Below are 23,626 nucleotides of genomic sequence, written 5' to 3'. Positions count from 1 at the left end.
CCACTAAGTTAAAGAATTGGTTTGGTTTACTGACCAAAACATATTCTCTCAAATGAAAAATTCCATGTTCCATGAGAAGCTGCTGATTAAGGACCTATACTCCAAAGGTAGCTATAGTTCAGTACAAAAATGCCATAAGATATGTACTTTTTTATTGCTTTGGGCTTATCAAAGATATTTAAAAATCACAGATACTTTAAAAATGGACTATGGAAATGTACATTATTTTTAGAATATTCTTCTTGGTCAGGAAAACTTTTAGCGATGGAATACCAGCATACCTTAAAGTCAATGAAAAGTTGAATACTTGATTGGGCTTAAGGAAACCCATACATTTCCAATTTTAACAGGATTTATCATGACTGTATTACTGATATATTCTGGTATTACACAAATATTATAGATGATCCTTTGAGACATCAGGCTTATTTAATTCAATATTCTATTCCTTTTAACTTCACAGAAATTTTTAAATGGTGATTTTAACATGATAAACATTTTCAATTGGGAAATAGATAAAGGGCAGCAAAATATTGCCACGACTGTACTCTAAAGGGATGCCCAAAGAGATAAAGACTATCAAAATTATTCTATAGGATAAACACTTTTTTATTCAAGAGGCCTCCTGCATTTCAAAAAAAAAATCAGTCTTAAAATCATATGCATCTTGGGGCACCTGGGTGGCTCAGTTGGTTAAGTGTCCCACTCTTGATCTCGGCTCAGGTCATGATCTCACGGGTTTGTAAGATTGAACCCTACATCAGGCTCTGTGCTGACAGTGCAGAGCCTGCTTGGGGTTTCTCTCTCCCTCTCTCTGCCTCTCCCCCCTTCAAAATAAATAAATAAACTTAAAAAAAATCATATGCATCTCAATAAAACATTAAGCTTTATAGAGATAACTGTACATCCCAATGAGTATGCCATTTCTCCTTATAACTAAAGCAGAGCAAAGACAAAATCACAACGTGCAGTACATTTTCTCAAATGTTACAACATGGCAGAGAATTTATAAAAACTGGCTCAAGGTTTTTTATTCGTTTGTTTCCAAGAACCCTATAACTCATTATGAGAGTCAGTTCACAATCTAAATGATAATTGAAAATTACATTTGTACTTGTCTTCTCCTGCCTATGTAACTAACATGTGTTTATTGGGAAAACCTCAAATGTTATAGAAAAACCTAATTTTGAAGATAAAGTCAATTGCAACCTCACTCCAAAGATAATGCCTATACAGAAACACCAGCAGCACAAATCCGTACCCACCCTACACTCACACCCATCTACCTCTTACCTTGAACACAAGAGTATGGAAGGCAGGGATCTCCAGATGGACACCCCTTCCGGTTTACCTCACAGAGCTCATTAGCAGGGCAAGGATTTGGGTTACAGGGATGAGTGACCTCTTCTATAATGTTACCCAAAGTACTAGGCCCTGAAAAACCAAACACAGATCAGTTTAACCAACCCTAAAAGGCAACAGAGGTGTGTAAATTATCTGAATTAATTATGACTTTAATAAGTGGAGAGCTCATGAGCATAAAGTGAGGCCTGATTCTAATAAACTATTAAAACACACAGATTCTCTGATAATTTGTGAATTTAGCATAAACATACATACATTCATTCACTTGTTTATTTATTGGGTACCTACAATATGCTGGACAAGATTCTAAACACTTGGGCACATGTGTTTTAGTGCGTATAAATAAAAAAGGCACCTACTGATAGGTAATAAGTTGTATAAAGGGATGGAAAATGACTGCTATACTTTGGGTAAGGTGTTCAAACAGGTGCTTATGCCTAAGAGGAATAACTTGGCACATTTTACCATAAACTATAATAACTCACCATGGTAAGCTAGATGCTGTACCATGATTATATTTGTTAACTTGTGAAATAATGACTAAGGAAGAGTCTCATATAATATTTAAAGAGAGTACTAAAATTAAAAAAAAAAAAATCTCTTTAACCTTTTTCCTTCTGCACATATATTTCACTGCTCTAATAAGGTCTAGGCTTGTGGAGGTATTAGTTTTGCTTACTTGATTTTAGGCCAGACTCAGACTGTTAGCTAATGAAGGTATCAGGGTTCTTGGAGTTCATCACATCCAGCCCAATCCTTTTATAAACAGCAAAGCTGAGGCTGAAAGAAGTGATCTGTTCGAAGTCACAGAGGTCTAGATTCTGGCCAAGGCTCTCTTTTTCGCTATACTGGTCACAAAGGCTGAGGGACATAGTTTATTGGCTTTAGGAAAGTGTGGCTGATATCATTAGCTGCAAATCTAACAGATTTGGATACTCTTTTCTTCCTGCTCACTAATAATAGAATTCCAGTTTTGCTTAGCATGACAACGGGCCCACAGCTAAAAAGATCATCTTTCTCAGTTTCCCTTACAGCGAGGGTGGTTTTCCCTTACACTAGGATATGGTGGTTAGAGTTCCGGGAGTCATGTTGTGACGATAAAGTACCTGAAGTAACCTTGATGATGGAAACCAAGCGCTAACGAAGGCACGGAAAGCAAAAGAGCCTGGACTCTGGATGATGGAGCCACTATAACAGCCTTGGACAAATTATTTCTGGGTTTTCTTTTACTTCTTTCTACCTGTTTTTCTGTTATTTGCGGTAGAACTTAGTCCTATCTGACACAGGAAAACAAAAAAATTAGGAGCTGGATCCAAGTCTGCCTTCCAGCCAGCTCGGGACACTAATGCCCCCTGGCGGCAGCACAGACACTTTCCTTACCCTGACTATCGCATTTGGTGTGTTTATGGGTTCTACTCACCATCCCTCTGGTTTCCACGACACATGGTCACCTCCTGCCAAGAAGCTCAGCTCCAGGACCCCTCAATGAGATACCAACTTATTCTTCTAGCTCTTGGCTTGGCTCTTGGCAGGAGTATTTCATCATAGACAAAGTTCCACCTTTTTGTACTAACCCAGACCATCATTTCTTACTCCCTATTTGGTGGATCAGTCTCAGCCAATGCCTGGCTCTGGTCCACTAATATTCTGATGACAAAAAGCTGAAGATTCCCTGGGGAAATTTCACTTCCTGGACAAATCATGGCAAGGAGACAGCAATGATATGGAGCTGGCCCCATATCTAAGAATGCTGGCCCCAAATTCACTACTTAGAATTCCTGATTGATAGTAGTTTATGACTTCCTCAGTCTGATAAGATAATCACTTGTGCCTATATATTTTAAGATGACAATTCTTTTCAGGCCAAAAAGGCCAAGCAAATAAGATAAGAGTCTGCCATTGAGATAGTATCATTAAACCACATATTCTCAACAGACAGATGTTCATCCAAAGCAAACATGAAGGGCAGAGATGGAAGGGAGAAGTATTTGAAATCTAAGAAAACAAAGTACTTACTGAGGTATGTATCCAAAGGTATACAATTCTCTAGGTCATCTGTAGGTGACAGAAGCTCACAAATACTTTCAGCTGTGTGGTCCTCGGGGAATTTGTTCTGGTCCCCACATTTCTTGAGAATCTCCACACAATCTGATCTTAAAAAGAAAAATATACACAAATTTGGGGTTCAAGAACCTCCTCATGTTGTCTAATCAATATCAATCCTGTTTCTGAAGGTTTCCAGAAGGTGAGTTTTCATAACAATGTTTCACAATTGGTTAGATCAAAGTAACGGCAAAAGAAAACAGGAGTCATAGAAGACCTGAGGTTGCATAGTAGTAAGCAATGTATTATAGTATCAAAGCATCTGTAGCTTTCTCTTATCTGAGATCAAAGGCCTTGCTCAAATTTTACACTCATACAGTTACTAGTATTGATGTGACTTGTCCCTTCTTTGAAAGGAAATTAAACTAGGCTTTTTGCAAAATCACCCATCCTTTCTTTTAGGACCTTAGGCTTCCTTGCTTTTTCCTCCCTCCCTTCCTCCTTCTCTCCCTTTCTCTTTTTAAATATATTTTTAGTTATCAACATTAAGGTGTTTGGCCTGTAACAACTGGAAGTACACTATTTAAAATTCTCTCAGTCCTCCAAAGGGATTTGATTCCTTTTCTATAAATTTTCCATACTAAGAGTCTATAAATTTCCCACTGGTTGCCTCTCGCTTGTTGCCTAAGTTACCCCTCACTTTCCCCCTTACTCAGGTGATCCCCAAGTCATGCCAGAGAATTGATCTGGATTCTGTTTAAGGTTGAAATAATCTTCAATCAGTCATCAAGTTCCAAGGAGCACCAAGACGCACACCAACATCTTAGGGGGTGGACATTAACCTGGCCTTTAGGAAAGTTTTTTGGAAAAACAGATGATTGAAGATCAGCTGGCATAGATTACTATGTGGCCAATACTTTTGGTTTCACTTACTATAGCAGCTTTCCTCTTTACTTCATCCTAGATCTCCTAAGCAAACCATTCACAAAATGTTTACTAGAAACAGGCCTCGATGACTACATTCACTAATTCCTTCACTCATCAAACATTTATGGAGCACCTATTGTGTGTCAGGATTATGTTAATCACTGAAGAGGAGAAAAAGAGGAAAGAGGAGACAAGAAAAAGCAGGCACAAAGAAGAATAAACTCAAGGAGAGCAAAGTCTAACTAAATATAAGACAAGTATAGGGGCGGCTGGGTAGCTCAGTTGGTTAAGCGTCTGACTGGCTCAGGTCATGATCTTGCAGTAGGTAAGTTCAAACCCTATGTCCGGCTCTTTGCTGACAGCTCAGAGCCTTGGAGCGTGCTTCAGATTCTGTGTCTCCCTCTCTCTCTGCACCTCCCCTACTCTCATTCTATCTCTCTCTCTTAAAAAATAAACATTAAAAAAAAGACAAGTATACAAAATAAAATATAAAAATAGAATTGTGTATTGAAGGTATTCACTAAAGTTTCTGGAACTAAATTGCATAAGTTCAGATAAAGGTCTATAAAAATTTGTAGTAAGGATAAATTACTATTAGCTGGTGAAATATGGGAAGGTTCCACGGGAATGATGGGCATCTGAGAGGAGCTAAGAAACACAGGCAGTGGGCAAGTGGAGATGGAAGAGTAATTCAAGCAGAGGAGGAAAAAGTAGGAAAGCACTTGACATGTGGGGTGATGGGCAAACGAAGTGGTAGGAGGGAAAACTCTAAAGATAGGCTGTGGTTCAGATCATGGTCTGAACCAGGACTGGAGAGTCATTATTATGAGAAACTTACTTGCAGATAATACTTCCCCGGGATTTCCTATGACAAGGTTTAATCTGCAGTGAACAAGCTACTGCTTTCCACATTTCTGGCTGGCACTTCTTAATGTCAAGAACAGGTATGTTGATAAACGGCATCTTTATGCTTCCTTTCTCCCACAGCTTCATGTCATTCATGGCTCCTTGATCTGACTGAGCATTACAACTCCTAAAAAGTTCTGTTGGCCTGAAAAAGCAAAAAGGCCAGAATCGAGAGGCAATTATTTTCTAGAGAGAAGATATGGGTAAAATCCTGACATACTAATGCATCAGGAAAACCTGATTTTTTTAAAGAAAGTACCTATGACGTATCAAAGGATATCAGCTTTGCATGTATGGAGAGTCAATGTAGACACATTAAGATTTTGACTGCATCTTTCCTTTTTAACAAGAGTTAAAAACTTAAACACTCTGTATGGGACTATCATCTCTAGACTGTATCATTTCTTTCATATTACAAAATAATGAGTCCAGGTTTTAAAAACTGAGGTATAATTTATAAAAAGACAAAAAAAAAAGCATTTCCATCATGTCAGAAAGCTCCCTTGTGTCCCTGTCTAGTCAATGCCCTCCCCACTGACTATACCCCAGAGGCCACCTCCATTCATACTTATCTAGAACTTTATATATAAATGAAACATATTGTATATGCTCTTTTGGGTCTGGTGTCTTTGGCTGAACAATTTTTTTAGATTTACCTTTGTTATGTATATCATAAGTTGTTGTTTCCTTTTACTGTTGAGTAGCATTCCGTTAATAAATGTACCACAATTTGTTTATCCTAGTAGTTCTCAAACTTTTGATCTCAGGACCCATTTACACTCTTAACATTACTGCATTCTCAAAAAGCTTTTGTTTATGTGGGTTACAATCACCAATATCTATGACATTATAAATCAAAACAGATCTTTTGATTCGTAGTTCTTAATTCATTTAAAAGGATAAGCCCATTACATGTAAGAAATAATGTTTTTGTGAAACATAACTATATTTTTCAAAGAAAAACTAAAATTAGTGAGAAGAATAGGACTATTTCACAGCTTTGAAAATCTCTTTAATATATGGCTTAATAGAACACTGCTGGATTTTCGTATCTTTTCTTGACTTCGATCTGTTGTTACATCACATGTCTTTTTTTTTTTTTAAGTTTATTTATTTATTTTTGGGAGGGAGAGAGAGAATATGGGAGGGACAGAGAGAAGGAGAGAGAGAATCCCAAGCAGGCTCCACGCCGTCAGTGCAGAGCCTGATGTGGGGCTTGAACTCATGAACTGTGAGATCACGTCCTGTGCCGAAATTAGGAGTTGGTCACTTAACTGACTGAGCCATCCAGGCACCCCAATTACATCACGTGTCTTACAGCACTGGGGAAACTCCACTGTCCACTCTTGTGAGAACAAGAGTGAAAAAAGCAGATCACAGCTTAGTGTTATTATAAAAATAGTTTTGATCCCATGGGGCTTGGGGACCATGGACCACACTTTGAGAAATCCTCGTTTATTCATTCACCTGTTTATAGACAAAAAGTTTTGTTTCCAGGTTTCATGTCTCTTCATGCCTACAAAGAGCATTTGGGGTCATAACTTTCTAAGAAACTGCCAAACTATTTTCCAAAGTGGTCACACCATTTTAGACTTTAAGCCACAACATATGAAAGTTCCAGCCGCTTTACATGCTTGTCAGTCTTTTTAGTTGTAGATGCAGTTTTAAAAATTGCATTTTGCTGATTACCAGTCACGTTAAACACCTTTTCATGCACTTCCTGGCCATTCAGGTATCTTCTTCTGTGAAGTGTCTTTCCAGCTACTTGCCCTTTTTAGAAAAAGTTGTCTTTTCACTATTGAGTTATAAGAGTTCTTAATATATTCTGGATATAAGTCCTGCTTCAAATATATGTATTACAAATACTTTCTTCCAGTTTGTGGTTGGCCTTTCCATTTTCTTTTTGTAAAATTTTTTTAAAGTTTATTTATTTATTTTGAAAGAGAGCGAGAGAGACCATGCAAGTGGGGAAGGGGCAGAGAGAGAGAAAGAGAGAGGATCCCAAGCAGGGTCTGCACCACCAGCACAGAGCCCGATGCAGGGCTTGACCTCACAAACCACAGTATCATGACATGAGCCAAAGTCAGATGCTTAACCAACTGAGCAACTGTGGCACCCCTGCCTTTTCATCTTATTGGTGTCTTTTGATGAGCAAAATTTTAAAAATTTAAATATTTATTTTATTTAGCTAAAATATTTTATTGGGATGTAAGTTACAAAGAATATGATGCACAGATCTTGAGAGTTCAGTAAGTTTTAAAAATTGTATTCACCCCTGTAATCAAAGCCCCAAACAAGATATAGAATATTTCTATCACCTCATAGAGTTCCCTTATGCCTACCTCCAGCCAATTTCCTCTTCCAAAGGCAATAACTTTCTGATCTTTATCCTCATAGATTATTTTTACCTATTCTTGGATTTCATATATATGGAATTATAAAGCCTTTATTTTGTATTGGGCTTTTTTTATTCAACATAAGACTCATCCATATTTTGGGGTTTATCAGTAGTTTGGCCTTTTCCCTTGCTGTATACTATTCCATTGCTCGGCTACACCATGTGTTTTCATTCCCTTCCTGATGTACATTTTATTTATTTTTCCCCAAATTCTGGGTTCTTATGAATAAGGTTGCTATATAAGTCTTTTTTGGAATTAGATTTTCATGTCTCTTGGGTAAATGCTTTAGAATGGGATTGCTGGGTCATGGACTTGACACTGCAAGGAAACTCTTCAAAGGTCTTAAACCATCTTATACTCCAAGCAGGGAAGTATGAGAGCTCCACCTGCTTCACATATTGTCACTCAAAAAACCCCCTTTTTTTTAATGTTTATTTTTGAGAGAGAGAGCGAGAGAACGAGAGAGCAGGGTAGGGGCAAAGAGAAAGGGAGACACAATCCAAAGCAGGCTTCAGGCTCCAAGCTGACAGGGCAGAGCCCGACCCAGGGCTCAAACTCACAAACTGTGAGATCATGACCTGAGCTGAAGTCAGACACTTAACCAACTGAGCCAACCAGGTGCCCCGACTGTTAATCTTTTAATTTTAGCTATTCTAGTGGGTATGAGGAGGGATCTCACTGAGGTTTTAATTTGCATTTTGCATAAATAGTGACAAAGAACTTTTTCATATACTTAAATGGCTATTTTGATGTCTTGTTTGCTGAAAGACCCTTGATATTTTTTTGCCCATTTTTCAAATTGGGCTATTTGATTTTTTATTATGAGGTTGTAGGAGTTATTTATATATTTTGGTTGCAAGTCCTTTGTCAAATGTGTGTGAGTGTGTACATGTGATACACTGAATATTTTCTCTCAGATTGTGGCTTGCCTTTTCAAATTTTAAATGGTGTGTTTTGGTGAACAAGTGTTTACAGTTGAACCTTAACTCATTAATTTTTTTCTATTATAATTGGTATATTTTGTCTCCTGTCTATAAAATCTTTGCCTGCAGCCAGATTAAGATAATCTCCTATGTTTTCTTTTAGAAACTTTGTATTTTCAGCTTTTATATTGTGTTCTATGACCCCATCTTAAATTAATTTTTGTGTACAGTGTGAGATAGAGGTTGAGGTTCTTTTTTTTTCCATAAACATATTCAACTGTTCCAGCATTGTTTGTTGAAGAGATGTTTCTCTTTGCATTGAATTGCCTGGCTGCCTTTGTTGAAAATCAATTTACTGTGTGTGAGTCTATTCTTGATTCTCTGTTTTGTCCTACTGATCTATTTGCCCAAACTTATGCCAATTTACATTGCTTTAATTTTTGTTGCTTTATAATAAGTCTTGAAGTCACGTACTATAAGTTCTCCAAATCTGTTATTTTTTTGAAATTTCTTTTAGCTATTCTAGGTCCTTCGTATTTTCATTTGAATTTCAGAATTAGCCCGGAAATTTCTATTTTAAAAAGCCTCTTGGGGGGCACGTGGGTGGCTCAGTCGGTTAAGCATCTGACATCGGCTCAGGTCATGATCTTTCGGTTCACGAGTATGAGCCCCATGTCAGGCTCTGTGCTAACAGCTCAGAGCCTGGAGCCTGCCTCAGATTCTGTGTCTCTCTCTCTTTCTGCTTCTCCCCTGCTAGCACTCTGTCTCTCTCTCAAACATAAACATTAAAAAAAATATTTAAAAAATTAAAAAAAAAAGCCTGTTGGAATTTTGATTGGGATTGCACTGAATCTAGAGGTCAGTTTCAGGAGAATTAACAACAATATTGAGTCTTCTAATCCATGAACATGGTAGCTCTCTCCATTTATTTACTGTCTTTAATTTCTTTCTGCAAAGTTTTCTGGTTTTCAATGTATAGTTCCTACATATTTTTTTGTCAAATTTATCCTAAGTATTTTATGTTTTTTGATGCAATTGTATAAATTTGTATTTTTAAAATAAATTTCATTTTCCAGTTGTTTGTTGTTAACATACAGGAATACAATTGGCTTTTTTTTTCTTAAATGTTTATTTTTGAGAGAGAGCGAGTAGGGGAGGGGCAGGGAGAGAGGGGGACAGAGGATCTGCAGCAGGCTCCAGGCTCCGTGCTGTCAGCACAGAGCCCAATGCAGGGCTGGAACCCACAAATTGCGAGATCATGACCTGAGCTGAAGTCAGACACTTAACCAACCGACTGAGCCACCAAGCGCCCCTATAATTGGCTTTTGTATGTTAACCTTGTATCCTGTGACTTTGTTAAATTCAAGGATTTAAGGAGAGTTTGTTTGGAGATTTTGGGGCATCTCCTTTTGTGGTTCCCACTTTTCTGGGGTTTTCTACTCCCAGCAGTCCCAAGCTCTGATCTCCAACTCCTCTGCCCAAGACTGCTGCTTTTTGCATGAACTCTTTATGCCAGGCAAGGAGACAGAGAGTGCCCATGAAGGGAAAACTGGATATGTGGCTCTCATGCAGTGTGGTTTCTACCCCTCCTGCTTTTGGTCCTTCTCTAATGACTTCAAAACAATAGTTTTTTAATATTTTGTACAGAGCTCACAATTGGTTCTTGTAGAAGTATTAGTCTGATACAAACTACTCCACCATCCCCACAAGCTAGAACCATGTGTCTAAGTTTAAATTTAAACATTTCATAGATTTCAAATTTCCTCAATCTCTAAGCCAAGTCCTTATTGGCTAACACTCTATTACCAGCTGTAAAGATATCTCAATTTTCTTATTCAAAATAATATTCTGAATACTTTTAAAAGAATGGGATTTGTGTTAGTTTGAACCTTCTTCTGGCCCAAATGATTGACTTTTTTCCTCTTTGCCCTCCTGATCTCCAGGCTGCAGCTCACAGAACCAGCCCCCTCTTGTTTAGAAACTCTCTCTGGCTTCTCTGATATGGTGTTCTCTAGGCTTTTGGATGCCTTTTTGTTTTCTTCACTGCTTGTTCAGCCATTCAGTTTTGGGCCCTTGTTTTTCTGACCATACTTGATACCCAAGAAAATACAAGTAGGTAAGAAAACATTTTTGCATGAAAGAGGGAATTCACTGAGTGAGACCTTCAACCACCCTGGAGGTCCTTCAAAGTAAACTGTTCACAAGAGGGCATTTGGATGGCCAAATTGTTCATAGTGATTTATTCTGCAATAAATTGCTTCTATTGGTTTTGTAGTAGAAGGGAGTGGGTAAGATTGGTAGACTGAAGGCAGAGAAGATTCTTTGAACTCTAGATGCTTTAAGTATCTCTAGTCTAGTCTAGTCTAGTCTTGAAGTGCTTCCTTTCTCAGAGGTGATGTATCAGATGAGTTATATAGCATTTAAAGATGAAATAAAGCAATGCTACTTCCTTTTAACTTAGCATCCAAGTAAAAATGAGAGTAAAGTGGTCTTTTCAATTACTTAAAAACAAGATAATTAATGATAAAATACTTCTATTCCATGTATAATAATTTGCTCCTACCTGTTGTTAAAATTAGTACAGTAAGTAAGATTTCTACAGCCCAACTGGCAAGGTTCCCGAACATCTGCTAAACAGGTCAACATGGACACTTCCACTGGATTGTATTCACAAAAGCGATCAAACTCTTGCCAACTCTGTGTATTGCCCCAGCTCATGCTATAAAGTTTAGTGCACAGTTCCCTAAAACAAAGGCACAAATATAGAAACACAGGTGAGCCAAGTGAATACATAGTTTAGAATATGAACAAGAAAAAAGTACAAAAACCAAAAGACTAAAATTTATCCCCTAGAATTTAGAGCCATAAGCAGAACTTTTCCATGAAAATGTTAGCCTTCTTTTATTACCCATCTCTTTCCTTTATGCCATGGTTGCTACAAAGCTCAGTGCTAAAGGTAATGTTTAATTATATTTGTACATCTTTATTCTTGGCACAATTATCTTCCATTTCTGATCCCTCTTTTACCTTTCACGTAAGAGAAGGCATACAGTTTTTCCTTCACAAAGATAGATTCCCCTATATTTATATTTATTTACTTCCTATAAATAAAGTAAAACTGTGTAGTAAAACTGTGACAAGGTCCTCAGACCTAAGAAGCTTTACAGACTTAGGGTTCACTAGTTTCTCCCTGAAAAATTATCCCAAAGTCATTTATCTTCCTTAAGATACACCCAGATAGTCTACATGTAAAGGCTTATGAATTCCAAAGCTTCTATATACTATTGTAGTTAATACATGACAATCTTATTTGTAGTACTTGATGATTACAAAGCAACTTGACTACATGCATATAACTAAAATAATATCAGTACCATTTCTCAAGTGCCTTCAAATTAGTTTAATTTTTAAAATTTATAAATTTAATAAAAATGTAAAAAAACATAAAATTTAATACTACCAAAATACACAAAGTCATAAGTAAAAATTCTCCACTCCTGCCACATTTTATTTGACTCTCATTATTAAACCTTTGAGGAGGATGTCTTTACTTTTATAAGTTTGCTCATTCATTCTACTGATTTTTACTGAGTGCCTATTTTGTGTTAGACCCTGTTCAAGGCACTGGATATTCAGTGGTAAATAAGAGAGACGGGTCCCTGCTCTCAATGGAGCTTATACATCATAGAGATAAAGAAGGTGGGATCAAGTTATATTAGGTACTTTGAGCTGGGAACCAGTCCTTTCTCTAGCCCTTAACTTTCTCTATGACCTTGGACAGACTGTTTAACAACATCGCAGAATTAGTTTTCTATATATAAGCAAGAATTACACAAACTGACACCATAAGATGTCATAAACTGACATCATAAGGTGATACAATCATAATGTTTCACGAAGAGAAAATAAGATGAAAATAAACCACAAAGCCTTACATCAAGGTAAGGCAGGGCAAAGTGTTTTTCAGTGAAGTTCTTCTAGGATAACACAGAGATTCCAATCTCCAATGGCTTTAGGGCATAAACTCTTTTAAAGACATTCAAGGAATTACTCAGCATCCCTCTCATAAATATATTTATTAATGCAATCCAATTTCCTTAATTACAGGACCAAATTAACTTCTCTTTAAGATCTTCTGTTAATTTTCTTTGGATATTTTCCAGTTTTTTAAAATATCTTTGGTAAAGTTTGATGAGCTACTCTAGGCACAATTTTTGCTAAAGGTCCATTCCATTTAGAAACCACAGAAAAGACTGTTTCATTCCTGGTAGATGATATTAATTTCAGGATGTCCTAGTAATATATACTTTTTTTTCACCTAAAATCTCCCTAATAAAGCAAACTTCTATTTCACCGGTGTTCTACCACGACCTTAGTAATCTCCATTTATTCTTGTCTCTAGATTGTTTCTTCCATCTTATATTTGTGTTAATTTTTTATCCCTAAGTGTAACATCCAAATGAACGCTAATACACTGCTATCTACCTTTGTGTATGAGTGCCAATCCAGATCATTCACCAATATATGCAAAAGGTTGGTTAATGTTCAAAGTTTCATAATTTAACAAAGAGAAATATGCCTTAGACGTCAGATCAAAACATCTTCTAAACTGTAAGCTTACTTAATGATAGCCTTGAGGGTAGAATCCAAATTGCACCATCTTTAAATATTTATTATCCTGCCAATGCTAATCGTCTATACCCCCAAACACAGTTCTTTTAGCACTTGATGTTCAAAAACAATGTTTTCTATAAACAACACTCAATAAATATTTGCTAGATGAAAGAGTTTGTATCTTCTCAACTCCTGAGTTTATATCTTCTCAATTCCTGATGAAAGAGTTTATATCTTCTCAACTCCTGTGAGAATATAACATACATTTGCTAGCACTTAAAATCACGAATTAAAATGCTATTTTCTACTGGTTTTAATAAAGGAAAATGAGATACTGACCTACATGTTGAAGTGTTTGCTTTAGAACAACAATGCAATTTAGCCCCATCAAGGCCCGTAGAGGGAGGAGGATGTAGAGTGACTCCAGGGTGAACAGATTGTGAGCTTTCAAGAAAACACTGCCAAAGAGGATCCTGAGGCAAAGGCTGAGTTTTACAACCCTCGATGAGGCCATCAACAATCTCCATTTCTGTTTTCTTAGACATCAGAATTCTCTTGCAGGCATTTTGGCAAGCATGGTCTTCAGCTCTGTCACAGCAATATAAACCTACGTTTTCAGGATACATGTGGCTTAATTAGCTGATTTTATGTCACACACTGCTCAGAACAGACGAACATGGTGGTGTACTGGAAACAATACCACTCAATCACATGTCAATATCTGCAGTACACAGGGCCTACCAAATTTTCTCTCCATTACTTTGCAGCATAGCAAATAGATACCTACGTGGACTAGGTATCTATTTCCAGAATTCACCACTGTCCCAGTCATGGGATCTTTGGCATCAATTCTACATAAATGAAAGGTCATCTCGTCTTCCACCTGAGAAGCCCTTACATGTAAAGTATCTTAAGTTCCTGGGAAAGGTACTATACATTAAACTGGAATTATTTCATCCTAGAAACAACTGCCTACAAGGGATTACGTTCTTGGCAGAGTGAGAGAGGAATAATTTCAATAGCAAAAACCACAAACACCGTATTTCATGACATTCTGGGATATAAAGCTCTTATATATCTATACAAGTTAATCAATCTAAGTTGTAATTTAAATAATACAATAGCAAACTGACAAAATGTCAGTTTCCTTCTGCTTTTAATTTTCTACAAAGAATCAGAAAATAAAAGCACTTCCAATCAGATTACAGATTTCAGAAGGGGTTCTTTGAAGTAGTTTTCTCAGGTGTCTTTGACTTTTTAAGAAACGTATTCAGGCATACCTTCTTACAGCTTTCTTTTCCAGATTTCCTATGTATCAGTATAGACATTTGAGATGGTTGTTCTTCTACCCTTAAAACATCTTGCTGGTTTTTGTTTTTGTTTGTTTGTTTGTTTATACTTTGAGCTGCTACCACCTTAGCTCCAGCAGCACCTCTGTATAGCCTAAATGTCAATTTCTATAACTCTGCCTTTAAAATGAATGAAGATCATTTGTGGCAAATGCTTCATCCTCTGATATTCACCATACAGCCACACCACAGTACGTCGTAAGCTTTAGAGCTCTCCTTTAGATGCTGCACTCACAGGGCACATAGTACTGCTTCTGAGTTTACAAAAACAAGTCTTTCAGTATCCCAGTATAAATCAAAACACTGGCATCCAGCTTATAAATCTTGTCTTTTGTCAGTTTGGTTAATTAGTCAATTGTTTAAAGTTTGTTCATCTCTAAATAAAGAAGATGGATTATAGGATGTACAAAGCTGAGACTTTGAAGACCCGTAAGGTGCAGGTTCATTAGGAGGCCCTGATTTTCAAAAGTATCAGGATTTCTTCTCATTTTTATGATGCTTTTATTATAAAAGTAATAACTGCTCACCATAAAAATTCAAGCATCACAAAAACACATAATGTAGAATAGGTATATAACTAACCATATTATACAGTTAGTTCTACAACTTGCTTTTTTTTATTATGCCTTGGACTTTCTATATAAACATACTTTTTTATTTGGATTACATAGTATTTTTATTATACAGATATATAATTTATTTCATCAATTTTAATCAATACCCTATAGATGGGTATTTGAGTTATTTCTAATTTTTCTCCATTACCATCAGTGTTGTAGCAAACATCTTTGACGTGCGTAGATATATTTTTGCAAATTTATGAGTTTTCTTGAAGGAGAAATTCTAAGAAATGGGATTCCTAGATTAAAAGGTATGGTCATTTGAAATTCTCAATTTCCCATCAAAATATCCATACCAATGAATTCTCCCATCCTCAGAAACAAAGAGTGCTTGCTTCCTCATACCATTGACAGCTCTATCTTCCTTGGTACCTTTCAGCTGTGACCATAATATCCAATCTGCCAAATCTAAACACCAAAGGAAGTCCGGTGTTTCCCAAATGACCGAGACTACAGATACCTACAAGAATTTTCTTCCTTTTTATAAATTATTTTACCAAAGATTGAAACAAGAGAAATATATCAATTTTACTTACTATCTGTTGGGTTCCTCATTGGATAAGATTGGGTGTAATTGTTCACACAGTGTATTAATTGTGGACTAACAGAGGCACAATAGTTTTCCACTGCTTTGATCTGAGATGGGCCAGGAGAAGAGTCTGTTCGAAAGATGGCTTGACAGTATTCTCGGCAGTTTGTGTGATGGCCTGCATAACTGCAACAAACTGAGCCCACTGAGGGGGAAAAAAGGAGAGGTTGTTGGAATGGAAACAGCTATTTGGTAACAATAAAGCATCATAATATTGATAGAACAATTCGCAACTTTTTGAATTGGAGAATAAAACCATGCCACAGAAGACAATTACTTTAAATCAGCACTACTTTCAGGATAGTATACTCCAAATAAGACATTTCGGAATAGGACATTCAGGTGCTCACTGGTACAAGGAAGTCCTATTTGTCAACTTAGAATCTGTACAGTCCAGTGAGTCTCGGCAGGAGCAGCACACCCCTTGGGAGACTACGGAGACACGTGGAAGTATTTTTGGCTTTCATGATGACTTGGGGAGCTATTGCTAATATTTAGTGCATGGGGACCAGGGCTGTTTACTCTGCAATGTACAGGGCATTCTCACAGCACCAAAACTGTCTCCAAAAATGCTAATACTGCCCATGCTGAGAACCGCGGGCACAATTTCTTTCCATGTTAGACTTGTGGAGATTTATAAACAAAGCAAGGCAAACAAAGCCAAAATAAAACAAGACCCCTCCGGGGGGTTTTATAAAATAGGACCAGTAAAAACTAAGAGATATCAGGCTCATTTCATAAATTTGACAGTTATATAACTGTGTATCTTGAAAGAAATCTCAAAAGTTCTGTTCCATTTGAACATCTCCAAGAACATGCCTAAGTTGAAACAGTCTTTACCTCACAACTGACGTGAGCTGCTTTAATACTGAAAAGTAAACCCCGCATTTGAAATACATTTATGGATTTATGTATTTTTAGAAATCAAGGAGGAACCATCTCAGGTATCTGGGGAGAGCTGGATGTGTGGCTAGGGGTACAGATGTGGGATTTAAACTGGAGAAGAAAAAGAGACCCTCACAGGAGAGGTTAGGGGGTCTGTGGAGGGCTTAAGGGAACCAAGATGGACATATGGCAGGAAAACAGGTAAGAGAAAGGCAGGTAGGAAATCTCTGATAATTATTAGAGGTCGTGGAGGAAAGAGAATCAGGTTTCTGGTGAATTCCACAGACCAGGGAATGAGCAGGGAATCCAAGCAACTTCCAGAAATAATGACAATGATAGAACTATACGCAAATTAAACTAGGGCTGAACTGATGCAGGATAGGCCTTGGTTTCCTGTACCAGGAAACAATTTCATAATTACTGTGCCACCTGTTTTTAACTTGTAATTACTACTTACTGTGCTCACTGCTGAACTGTTCAATTTCAACACAAAGAATAATTAATGGCTACATTTATCACTGTTAACCTTAGTGAGGATAAACTGAGGGATGGGGGAATACTGAGGACAGAAGAGATAAGTGAGAATAAGCCAAGGATGCCCATCTTCTGATTCCTCCATGAGGCTGGCTTCCTCACTAGTGTGGGAGGACAAAGATTATGTGCGACACTATCTGGGAAACTGTGAATTAAGCCCTAGTTTGCAAGGGTTAGAAGATAAAGTGCAGCCAGCTAACGTTTCTTATTATACTTTGATAAACCAAACTGCCAAACTAATCCAAACAACTCTTCTGTTCCTCAGCTGTGTTTTCCCAGCTGTAACTGCTCTCACTACTCCCTTTACCTGTGATGCCCTTCTTCCCATCTGCACTGTTCATATCTTGTCCATCCTTCAAGGCCCAGCTCAGCTACCAACTCCATGAAGCCACCTCTAAAACCCTGGCAGGGGGTGCCTGGGTGGCTCAGTCGGTTGGGCGGCTGATTTCGGCTCGGGTCATGATCTCATGGCTCGGCTCGTTTGAGCCCCGCGTTGGGCTCTGTGCTGACAGCTCAGAGCCTGGAGCCTGCTCTGGGGGATTGTGTCCCCCTCTCTCTCTACCCCACCCCCGCTGGCACTCTGTCTCAAAGGTAAATAAACATAAAAAAATTTTTTTTTTAAACCCGGGCAGGATGTGATCCCTCCTTCCTCTGAACTCTTGCAGCAATTTTATCAGTGCCACTATCCCATATCTTCCATGTTCTAGAGTTTTTTTGTGCACAGATTGTGTCCTCACGTGCATGTATGTCTGCACAGAGCAAGCAGTCAGTAAACATTTGCTGAGTGAACTGAGAGGAAGCCTTCAGCAAGTGCTACATTGTATGACCTGGGAATGCTTAATTTCTGTAAGTAATCCTATTTATTCAAGGGGAGCATGATATTTCCATCTAACAGCAGTATCTGCTTTGCAAATCTGCATTTAAGACATGGCAATTGTCATAATTCATGAATGGCCTGGACACCCTAGAGGAAAGAGCCTATGAGAACACTGATGGGCTTTTAGGCAGCTTACTAACAGCCCACATCATAATACCAGGTCTTGGCAATATTTATAACAGCTAAATCGTATTCTGTAAACTGTGTTTTGCTCCTTGGACTGCTCATATAACCATTGACAAAATACTTACTTTCATTTCTGCTAATGCAACTGAAAAGAGCATTCTGCAAATTAAAGAAAAACAAACAAATTAACCACCACGCAGAATTTCTAATTTTATTCCACTTTATGGTTACATGGAAATCAGAATATCAAACTATTTAATTCTTCTCCAAATCCAAAGCTGAAGATGAAGAAACTGAGATGGCATCCTGGTGAAAAAAGAAACCACCATCTAACACATACTGGGGGTCAAGATCCTCATCCTGAGCCATAAGCTGATCATGTTATAGCAAACCATGTTTATGTAAAGCTGTACCTGTGTATGTGGGGGTAACCTACAATGTATTAATCTCAATTATCTCTTGCAGTATATAAAAGGGCTCCCAGAAGATAATATAATAAAAGGTATTTAGGGAAACAGAGATTTCATGTAACTGCTGCATTTTAGAGTTGAAACGTGCTCAGAGAGCATCCCTAATTGTTCTCAAACATGGCCATGCACTAGAATCACCTGGGCTTCCTAGGCCTTACTCTACACTTACAGAATCAGAATCTGGGAATGAACCACAGAAATCTACATATTAAGGCTTCCAAGATTATTCTTATGTAATTATTGAATCACTATATGGTACTCCTGAAACTAATATTAACACTGTTTGTTAATTTTACTAGAATTAAAATAAAAAATAAAAAGATGATTCTTACGTAGTCACCCTGGGATGTTGGGGTATCTCTCTACCATTTTAAAGATGAACAAACCGTTTCCTCATCAGAGGGGAAACTGCCCCAGGTTACAGAGCAAGTCAAAAGCAGATAATGAGAATAGAATTAGTATTTCTAGAGTTCTTAGATCACTGTTCAGAAAATATCACACTATGTTAAAGTCACCGTAAGGAAAATAAGAGGTAAAACAAGACGAAAACAAAAAACTCTTTGTTCAAAGCCATTTGGATATTTAGAGCTTACGGGCTATGATTAATATCTCTTACAAGTAAAAGAATGAATTCCTAAAAGAAATAATATAGGCATAAATAAAAGGTAGATGGAAATCAAGTGTTCTTACAGTTGAATAGAGATGACTTTGGCTTTTAGTTGTAGCTAAATCATAAGCCGGCTATGTGATCTGGACTTTTAAAAGGACCAGCTTTACTGACATTTAAAATCTACCTTCAAGGATCCATCTATGTAGTTGTGTGAAGCTGTACTACACTCATTTTCTCCACTAAATAATATTCTACTGTAGAAATAAACCATACTCTATCCATTTAAAACAAAAACAAAACAAAAACCCAGGCCTCACAGATAAGGGCTAATGAATTGGATCAGTATGACTTCTTTCTGCTAGGGCTCTCATGAAGCAATATGAGGAGTGAAAATAAACATTCTTGGTGTTCTTTAATACTCATTTCTAGATCTCTCTTCATCTATTTTTCTTTGTTTGACTTTTCAACTACCTGTTACAGATAGCCATCTATTTTGGTCGTGGTTTTAGGAACACTTTCCATAAAATGATCTAAATCAATATTAAAAAGCAATCTGCTACTGACTTTCCAGCCCCCTTTGATTCTCATTGTCTTTCTTTTTCTAATAAACTGGTTGTTCTTTTGGGCTTGGCTGTTTTGACCTTGTACTTGAAGGAGTACATTTATTATCTTGGTGGCCATCCTGAGTCGCATGGCCTGATCTCCAGTTTTGATATTCTTCCAATTACTCACACAAGTCTCCAGAGCAGTGGTTCTCAACTAAGGGTGATTTGCTTCCCAGGGGACATTTGGCAATATCTGGAGACATTTTTCGTTGTCATAACTGGAGGAGCAGCGTGTGCTATTGGGATCTAATGGGTAGAGGAGTCCAGAGATGCTGTAAACATCCTACAGTGCGCATGGCAGCTCCCTGACAACAATAACAAACAACAGCCCAAAATATCAATAGTGCCAAGGTTCGGACACCCTGTTCTAAAGACTTCCAAATTTGTTCAAGCTGGAATTTTGGAAATTTGACCTTCCAAATAAAAGAAATATCACTGAGTTGACGTGTAGATCACTTCACTTTAGAGAGATACTAAAGGAAGGACACAAAACCTGAAAAATGTCAGCGATCACCTAATTCAACCCCTTATTTGACCAAAGCCAGTGATGGAGGCCTGAAAAGGAGAACTCTAGCTTTTACCCACAAATGGGTTGGCAGACTATGGCACACAGGCCAAATCTTGCCTGCTGCCTACTTTTGTAAATGAAGTTTTATTGGAACAGTCACACCCATTTGTTTACATACTGTATATGGCTACTTGATACTACAATGGTAGAGTTGAACAGACAGAGGCCATACAAACTGCAAGCCTGAAATATTTGAGATCTGACCCTTTACAGAAAAAGTTTGCCAACCCCTGATGTAGGAGGGCACAACTGTCTCCCTCCATGGCACAACCAGTCTTCAGAAATGTTCCCTAATCACCTCTCATTTCTCTTAATGTTCATTGATAGACCTTTCAAGGATAGATTTACCTTAATTTATCAAACTAAAAACATTCATATTTCAACACGGCAGTACCTTTGGTATTGATGCCATTTTTACATCTCTATTTTTATCTTTATTAATTTTAAGGTTTTAAAGAATGGTCCTTCATTTAAATATACCAGTTTTTGAAGAATTCATCAATTCTCTGTTGCTTACTTCATACTCATGATTTCAAACTCTGATCATATCCCTCTCTTTAATAAAGGATTCTTAACCTTAGGATACCTTAGCTAACTATATCTATTATATGAACTATAAGCAACTCTACCTTTTCACTGCTTAAACTATTGCTGATTAGTTTGAAAGGTCTTAAGACACACATAATGAGTTACACCATTAACTTATAATTTCTTCATCTCTTAAGACATTTCTTAACTCCTGGAAATGTCTGGTCGCCATCTGGTGGCAAAGGAGGTAACTGAGGCTTTATACTAAAGTATGGAGCCTCTTCTGACCTTTTGCCACCAATACTATACCCACTGTGCCTCCATAGATCAGCTCCCCCGCTCCGTTCATCTTACTCTAGAATAGATAAAAATTACAGTGTTACCAAGATGAAGATCTACCACAACCTCAGAGACCCAAGAACACAGGCGGATCCCAAGAGATCTGCAAATCCAAAAGCCTTCACTATCCAGCTGGAGACAGATGTACACAGCAAACAAAGGGCAGAGCCAGGGCTACAACCCAGACTGCTCTCTCATGACACTATACCGTAAGAAGACTGGATTCTTCTTTTGAATGAGGCCAGTGCAAGGTTGCATTTACGTCCACAGAATAATATCTTTTCAACAGTCTCCTTTTTTAGAATCAGCACATTAAACTGTGGGGAAAACAATCATTTCTTGAGGGTAATATTATTTCCCTTAAAGATACTTGATCATGAAATCTTTCCTCGGGTAGCTACTTCCAGTTCTCTGCCCTACTCTTGCTGGTTTTGAGAGAACTGCAGCAAGCCCTTCCACCCAGCATTGGGTTGCCCAGAGGGCAAACCCGGCAGAAAAACTAAAATACAAAGTAAAATCAAAGTAAAGCGAACCATATGTGATCCTTCAAGCCACACTGACCCTCCTTTAGGTGAAGAGCCATTGGGGTGCATCTGGGAGGTAGACTTTCCTGGTCAAATCACTTGTTCAGAAGTTGGGTCCGTGGATCTATTTTCTGTCCCGGCCACACACACTTTTCCATTTCTGGGACTCCTTTCTAACATTTCTCCATTTGCCCACTCATCTCAATCCTTTCCCTGGCCACCACCCTTCTGCTTCTGGTTCTCCCAGCTCCCTCCCCATCCTCACCAATGATGAGGTGATGAAAACAAAACAAACACTGACCACATGAATCTTGTAAAGAAAGAAAGAAAGAAAGAAAGAAAGAAAGAAAGAAAGAAAGAAAGAAAGAAAGTTTGACTTTAGAAGTTTTAGTTACTTCTGGACAAAGACCCAAAAGAGAACATTTTATAAACTGTTACTTAAGAGTCTCTGGGAGGGAGGGGAAAGTGGGTGATGGGCATTGAGGAGGGCACCTGTTGGGATGAGCACTGGATGTTGTATGGAAACCAATTTGACAGCAAATTTCATATATAAAATAAAGAAAGAAAGAAAAAAAGAAAGATTAAAAAAAAACCATAACCTGTTATTTAATGTTCCCTATTCCCAAGGCTACTAGTTAAAAGTAAAGGAGCTGCTTTATTCCTAAGGCCTCAAAAATAAAATGTTTCTTTTTCATAAATGGACTGAAATTTCTCCCACTTTGAAGTTTTGCATTTCGTATGAAGAATCTAGCTCATCAAATGCTAAGTTGGAGATATTAAATAAGTGACCTTTATTTTATTTTAAGTAAGCTCTATGCCCAATGTGGGACTTGAACTCACAACCCAAAGACCAAGGGTTGCATGCTCTACACACTGAGCTAGGCAGGCACCCCTCCATAATTGCCCTTTAAAAACAAACATGTTTTTAAACCTCTACAAGATGTTTTTTCCTTGTTGTGGACACTATGGCTTTTTAGTCAAAAAGTTTAAGCGACTAGATTATGTAAAGGATTTAATAGCATGATATGAATATCGCTAAACAAGTGATTCTTCAATTTCTTCAGCCTCCCAAATAGTAAATATCATTTTAAGAGTTGGATAAAAACAAACACCCACAACTAAAATAAGATTAATAGGTCTAGACTGCTCAAAGAAATTTGCTCATTATCACCAGAGCATCCAACCAACTGGAAGCAAATTCAAGGGCAAGTAATATCTGCAGTGTAACACAAGATCTAGAACAGAACTCAGCACAGAGTGTTTGTGGTAGAGTGACTGTAATGATAGCCCCAGTTCTTCACATTTCCCCCTATCTCTCTCTCTCACATTAACTTTGGACTTAGCCATGTGGTTTTTTTGGTCAAGTGGATAGTAGCAAGCTTGAAGCAAGCAGAGGCCTGCACAGACACTTGCATCTTTCCACTCCCTCTCTTGGGCCCCTGTCATCACCACGGGAAACATGACTGAGAGGGCTAGAAGACACACATGGAGGAGAGCTGAGCTGACTTAGCTAAGAGCATCCTAAGTCAGCTAGGCTCACGCTGACCTGCAAGCTGATTGTAGATGTATGAGTGAGCCCAGCCCAAATCAGCTAAGCTTGCTTGGCCAGGTCAGAACTGCCTACCTGGACTGTAGAGTCATAAGAAATGATAAACTGTTATTGTTTCAGGCTATGGAGTTTTTGGATGGTCTGATTCACATTATTGCGATAACAGACAGAGTATTCAGTGTTTTCTGGACTCATTCAGAGATTGCCTAACTCACTGACATTTATACAAAGTTTCCACATAAAATTGCTATTTACTCTGAGACAAAGAACCTTGTG

At 37.8% G+C, this 23,626-nt stretch overlaps 1 protein-coding gene across 2 annotated transcripts in view; it reads right to left on the bottom strand.

The window, feature by feature from the left end:
* RECK (reversion inducing cysteine rich protein with kazal motifs) overlaps positions 1 to 23,626 on the bottom strand; it is a 79,674-nt gene that overhangs the window by 27,611 nt on the left and 28,437 nt on the right. For both annotated transcript variants that reach the window (XM_042913544.1, XM_042913545.1), the window contains 7 exons: positions 18,283 to 18,316; positions 15,683 to 15,880; positions 13,517 to 13,784; positions 11,127 to 11,306; positions 5,174 to 5,386; positions 3,382 to 3,518; positions 1,294 to 1,434 (listed from right to left, as the gene is read on the bottom strand). In XM_042913544.1, the coding sequence (XP_042769478.1) occupies positions 1,294 to 1,434; positions 3,382 to 3,518; positions 5,174 to 5,386; positions 11,127 to 11,306; positions 13,517 to 13,784; positions 15,683 to 15,880; positions 18,283 to 18,316 (1,171 nt within the window). The remainder of the gene's footprint in view (positions 1 to 1,293; positions 1,435 to 3,381; positions 3,519 to 5,173; positions 5,387 to 11,126; positions 11,307 to 13,516; positions 13,785 to 15,682; positions 15,881 to 18,282; positions 18,317 to 23,626) is intronic.

Source organism: Panthera leo, chromosome D4, assembly GCF_018350215.1.
Source record: "Panthera leo isolate Ple1 chromosome D4, P.leo_Ple1_pat1.1, whole genome shotgun sequence".
Classification (NCBI taxonomy): Eukaryota; Metazoa; Chordata; class Mammalia; order Carnivora; family Felidae; genus Panthera; species Panthera leo.
The sequence above is the reverse complement of the archived record's forward strand: the minus strand, read 5'-3'. Positions and strand labels throughout refer to the sequence as shown.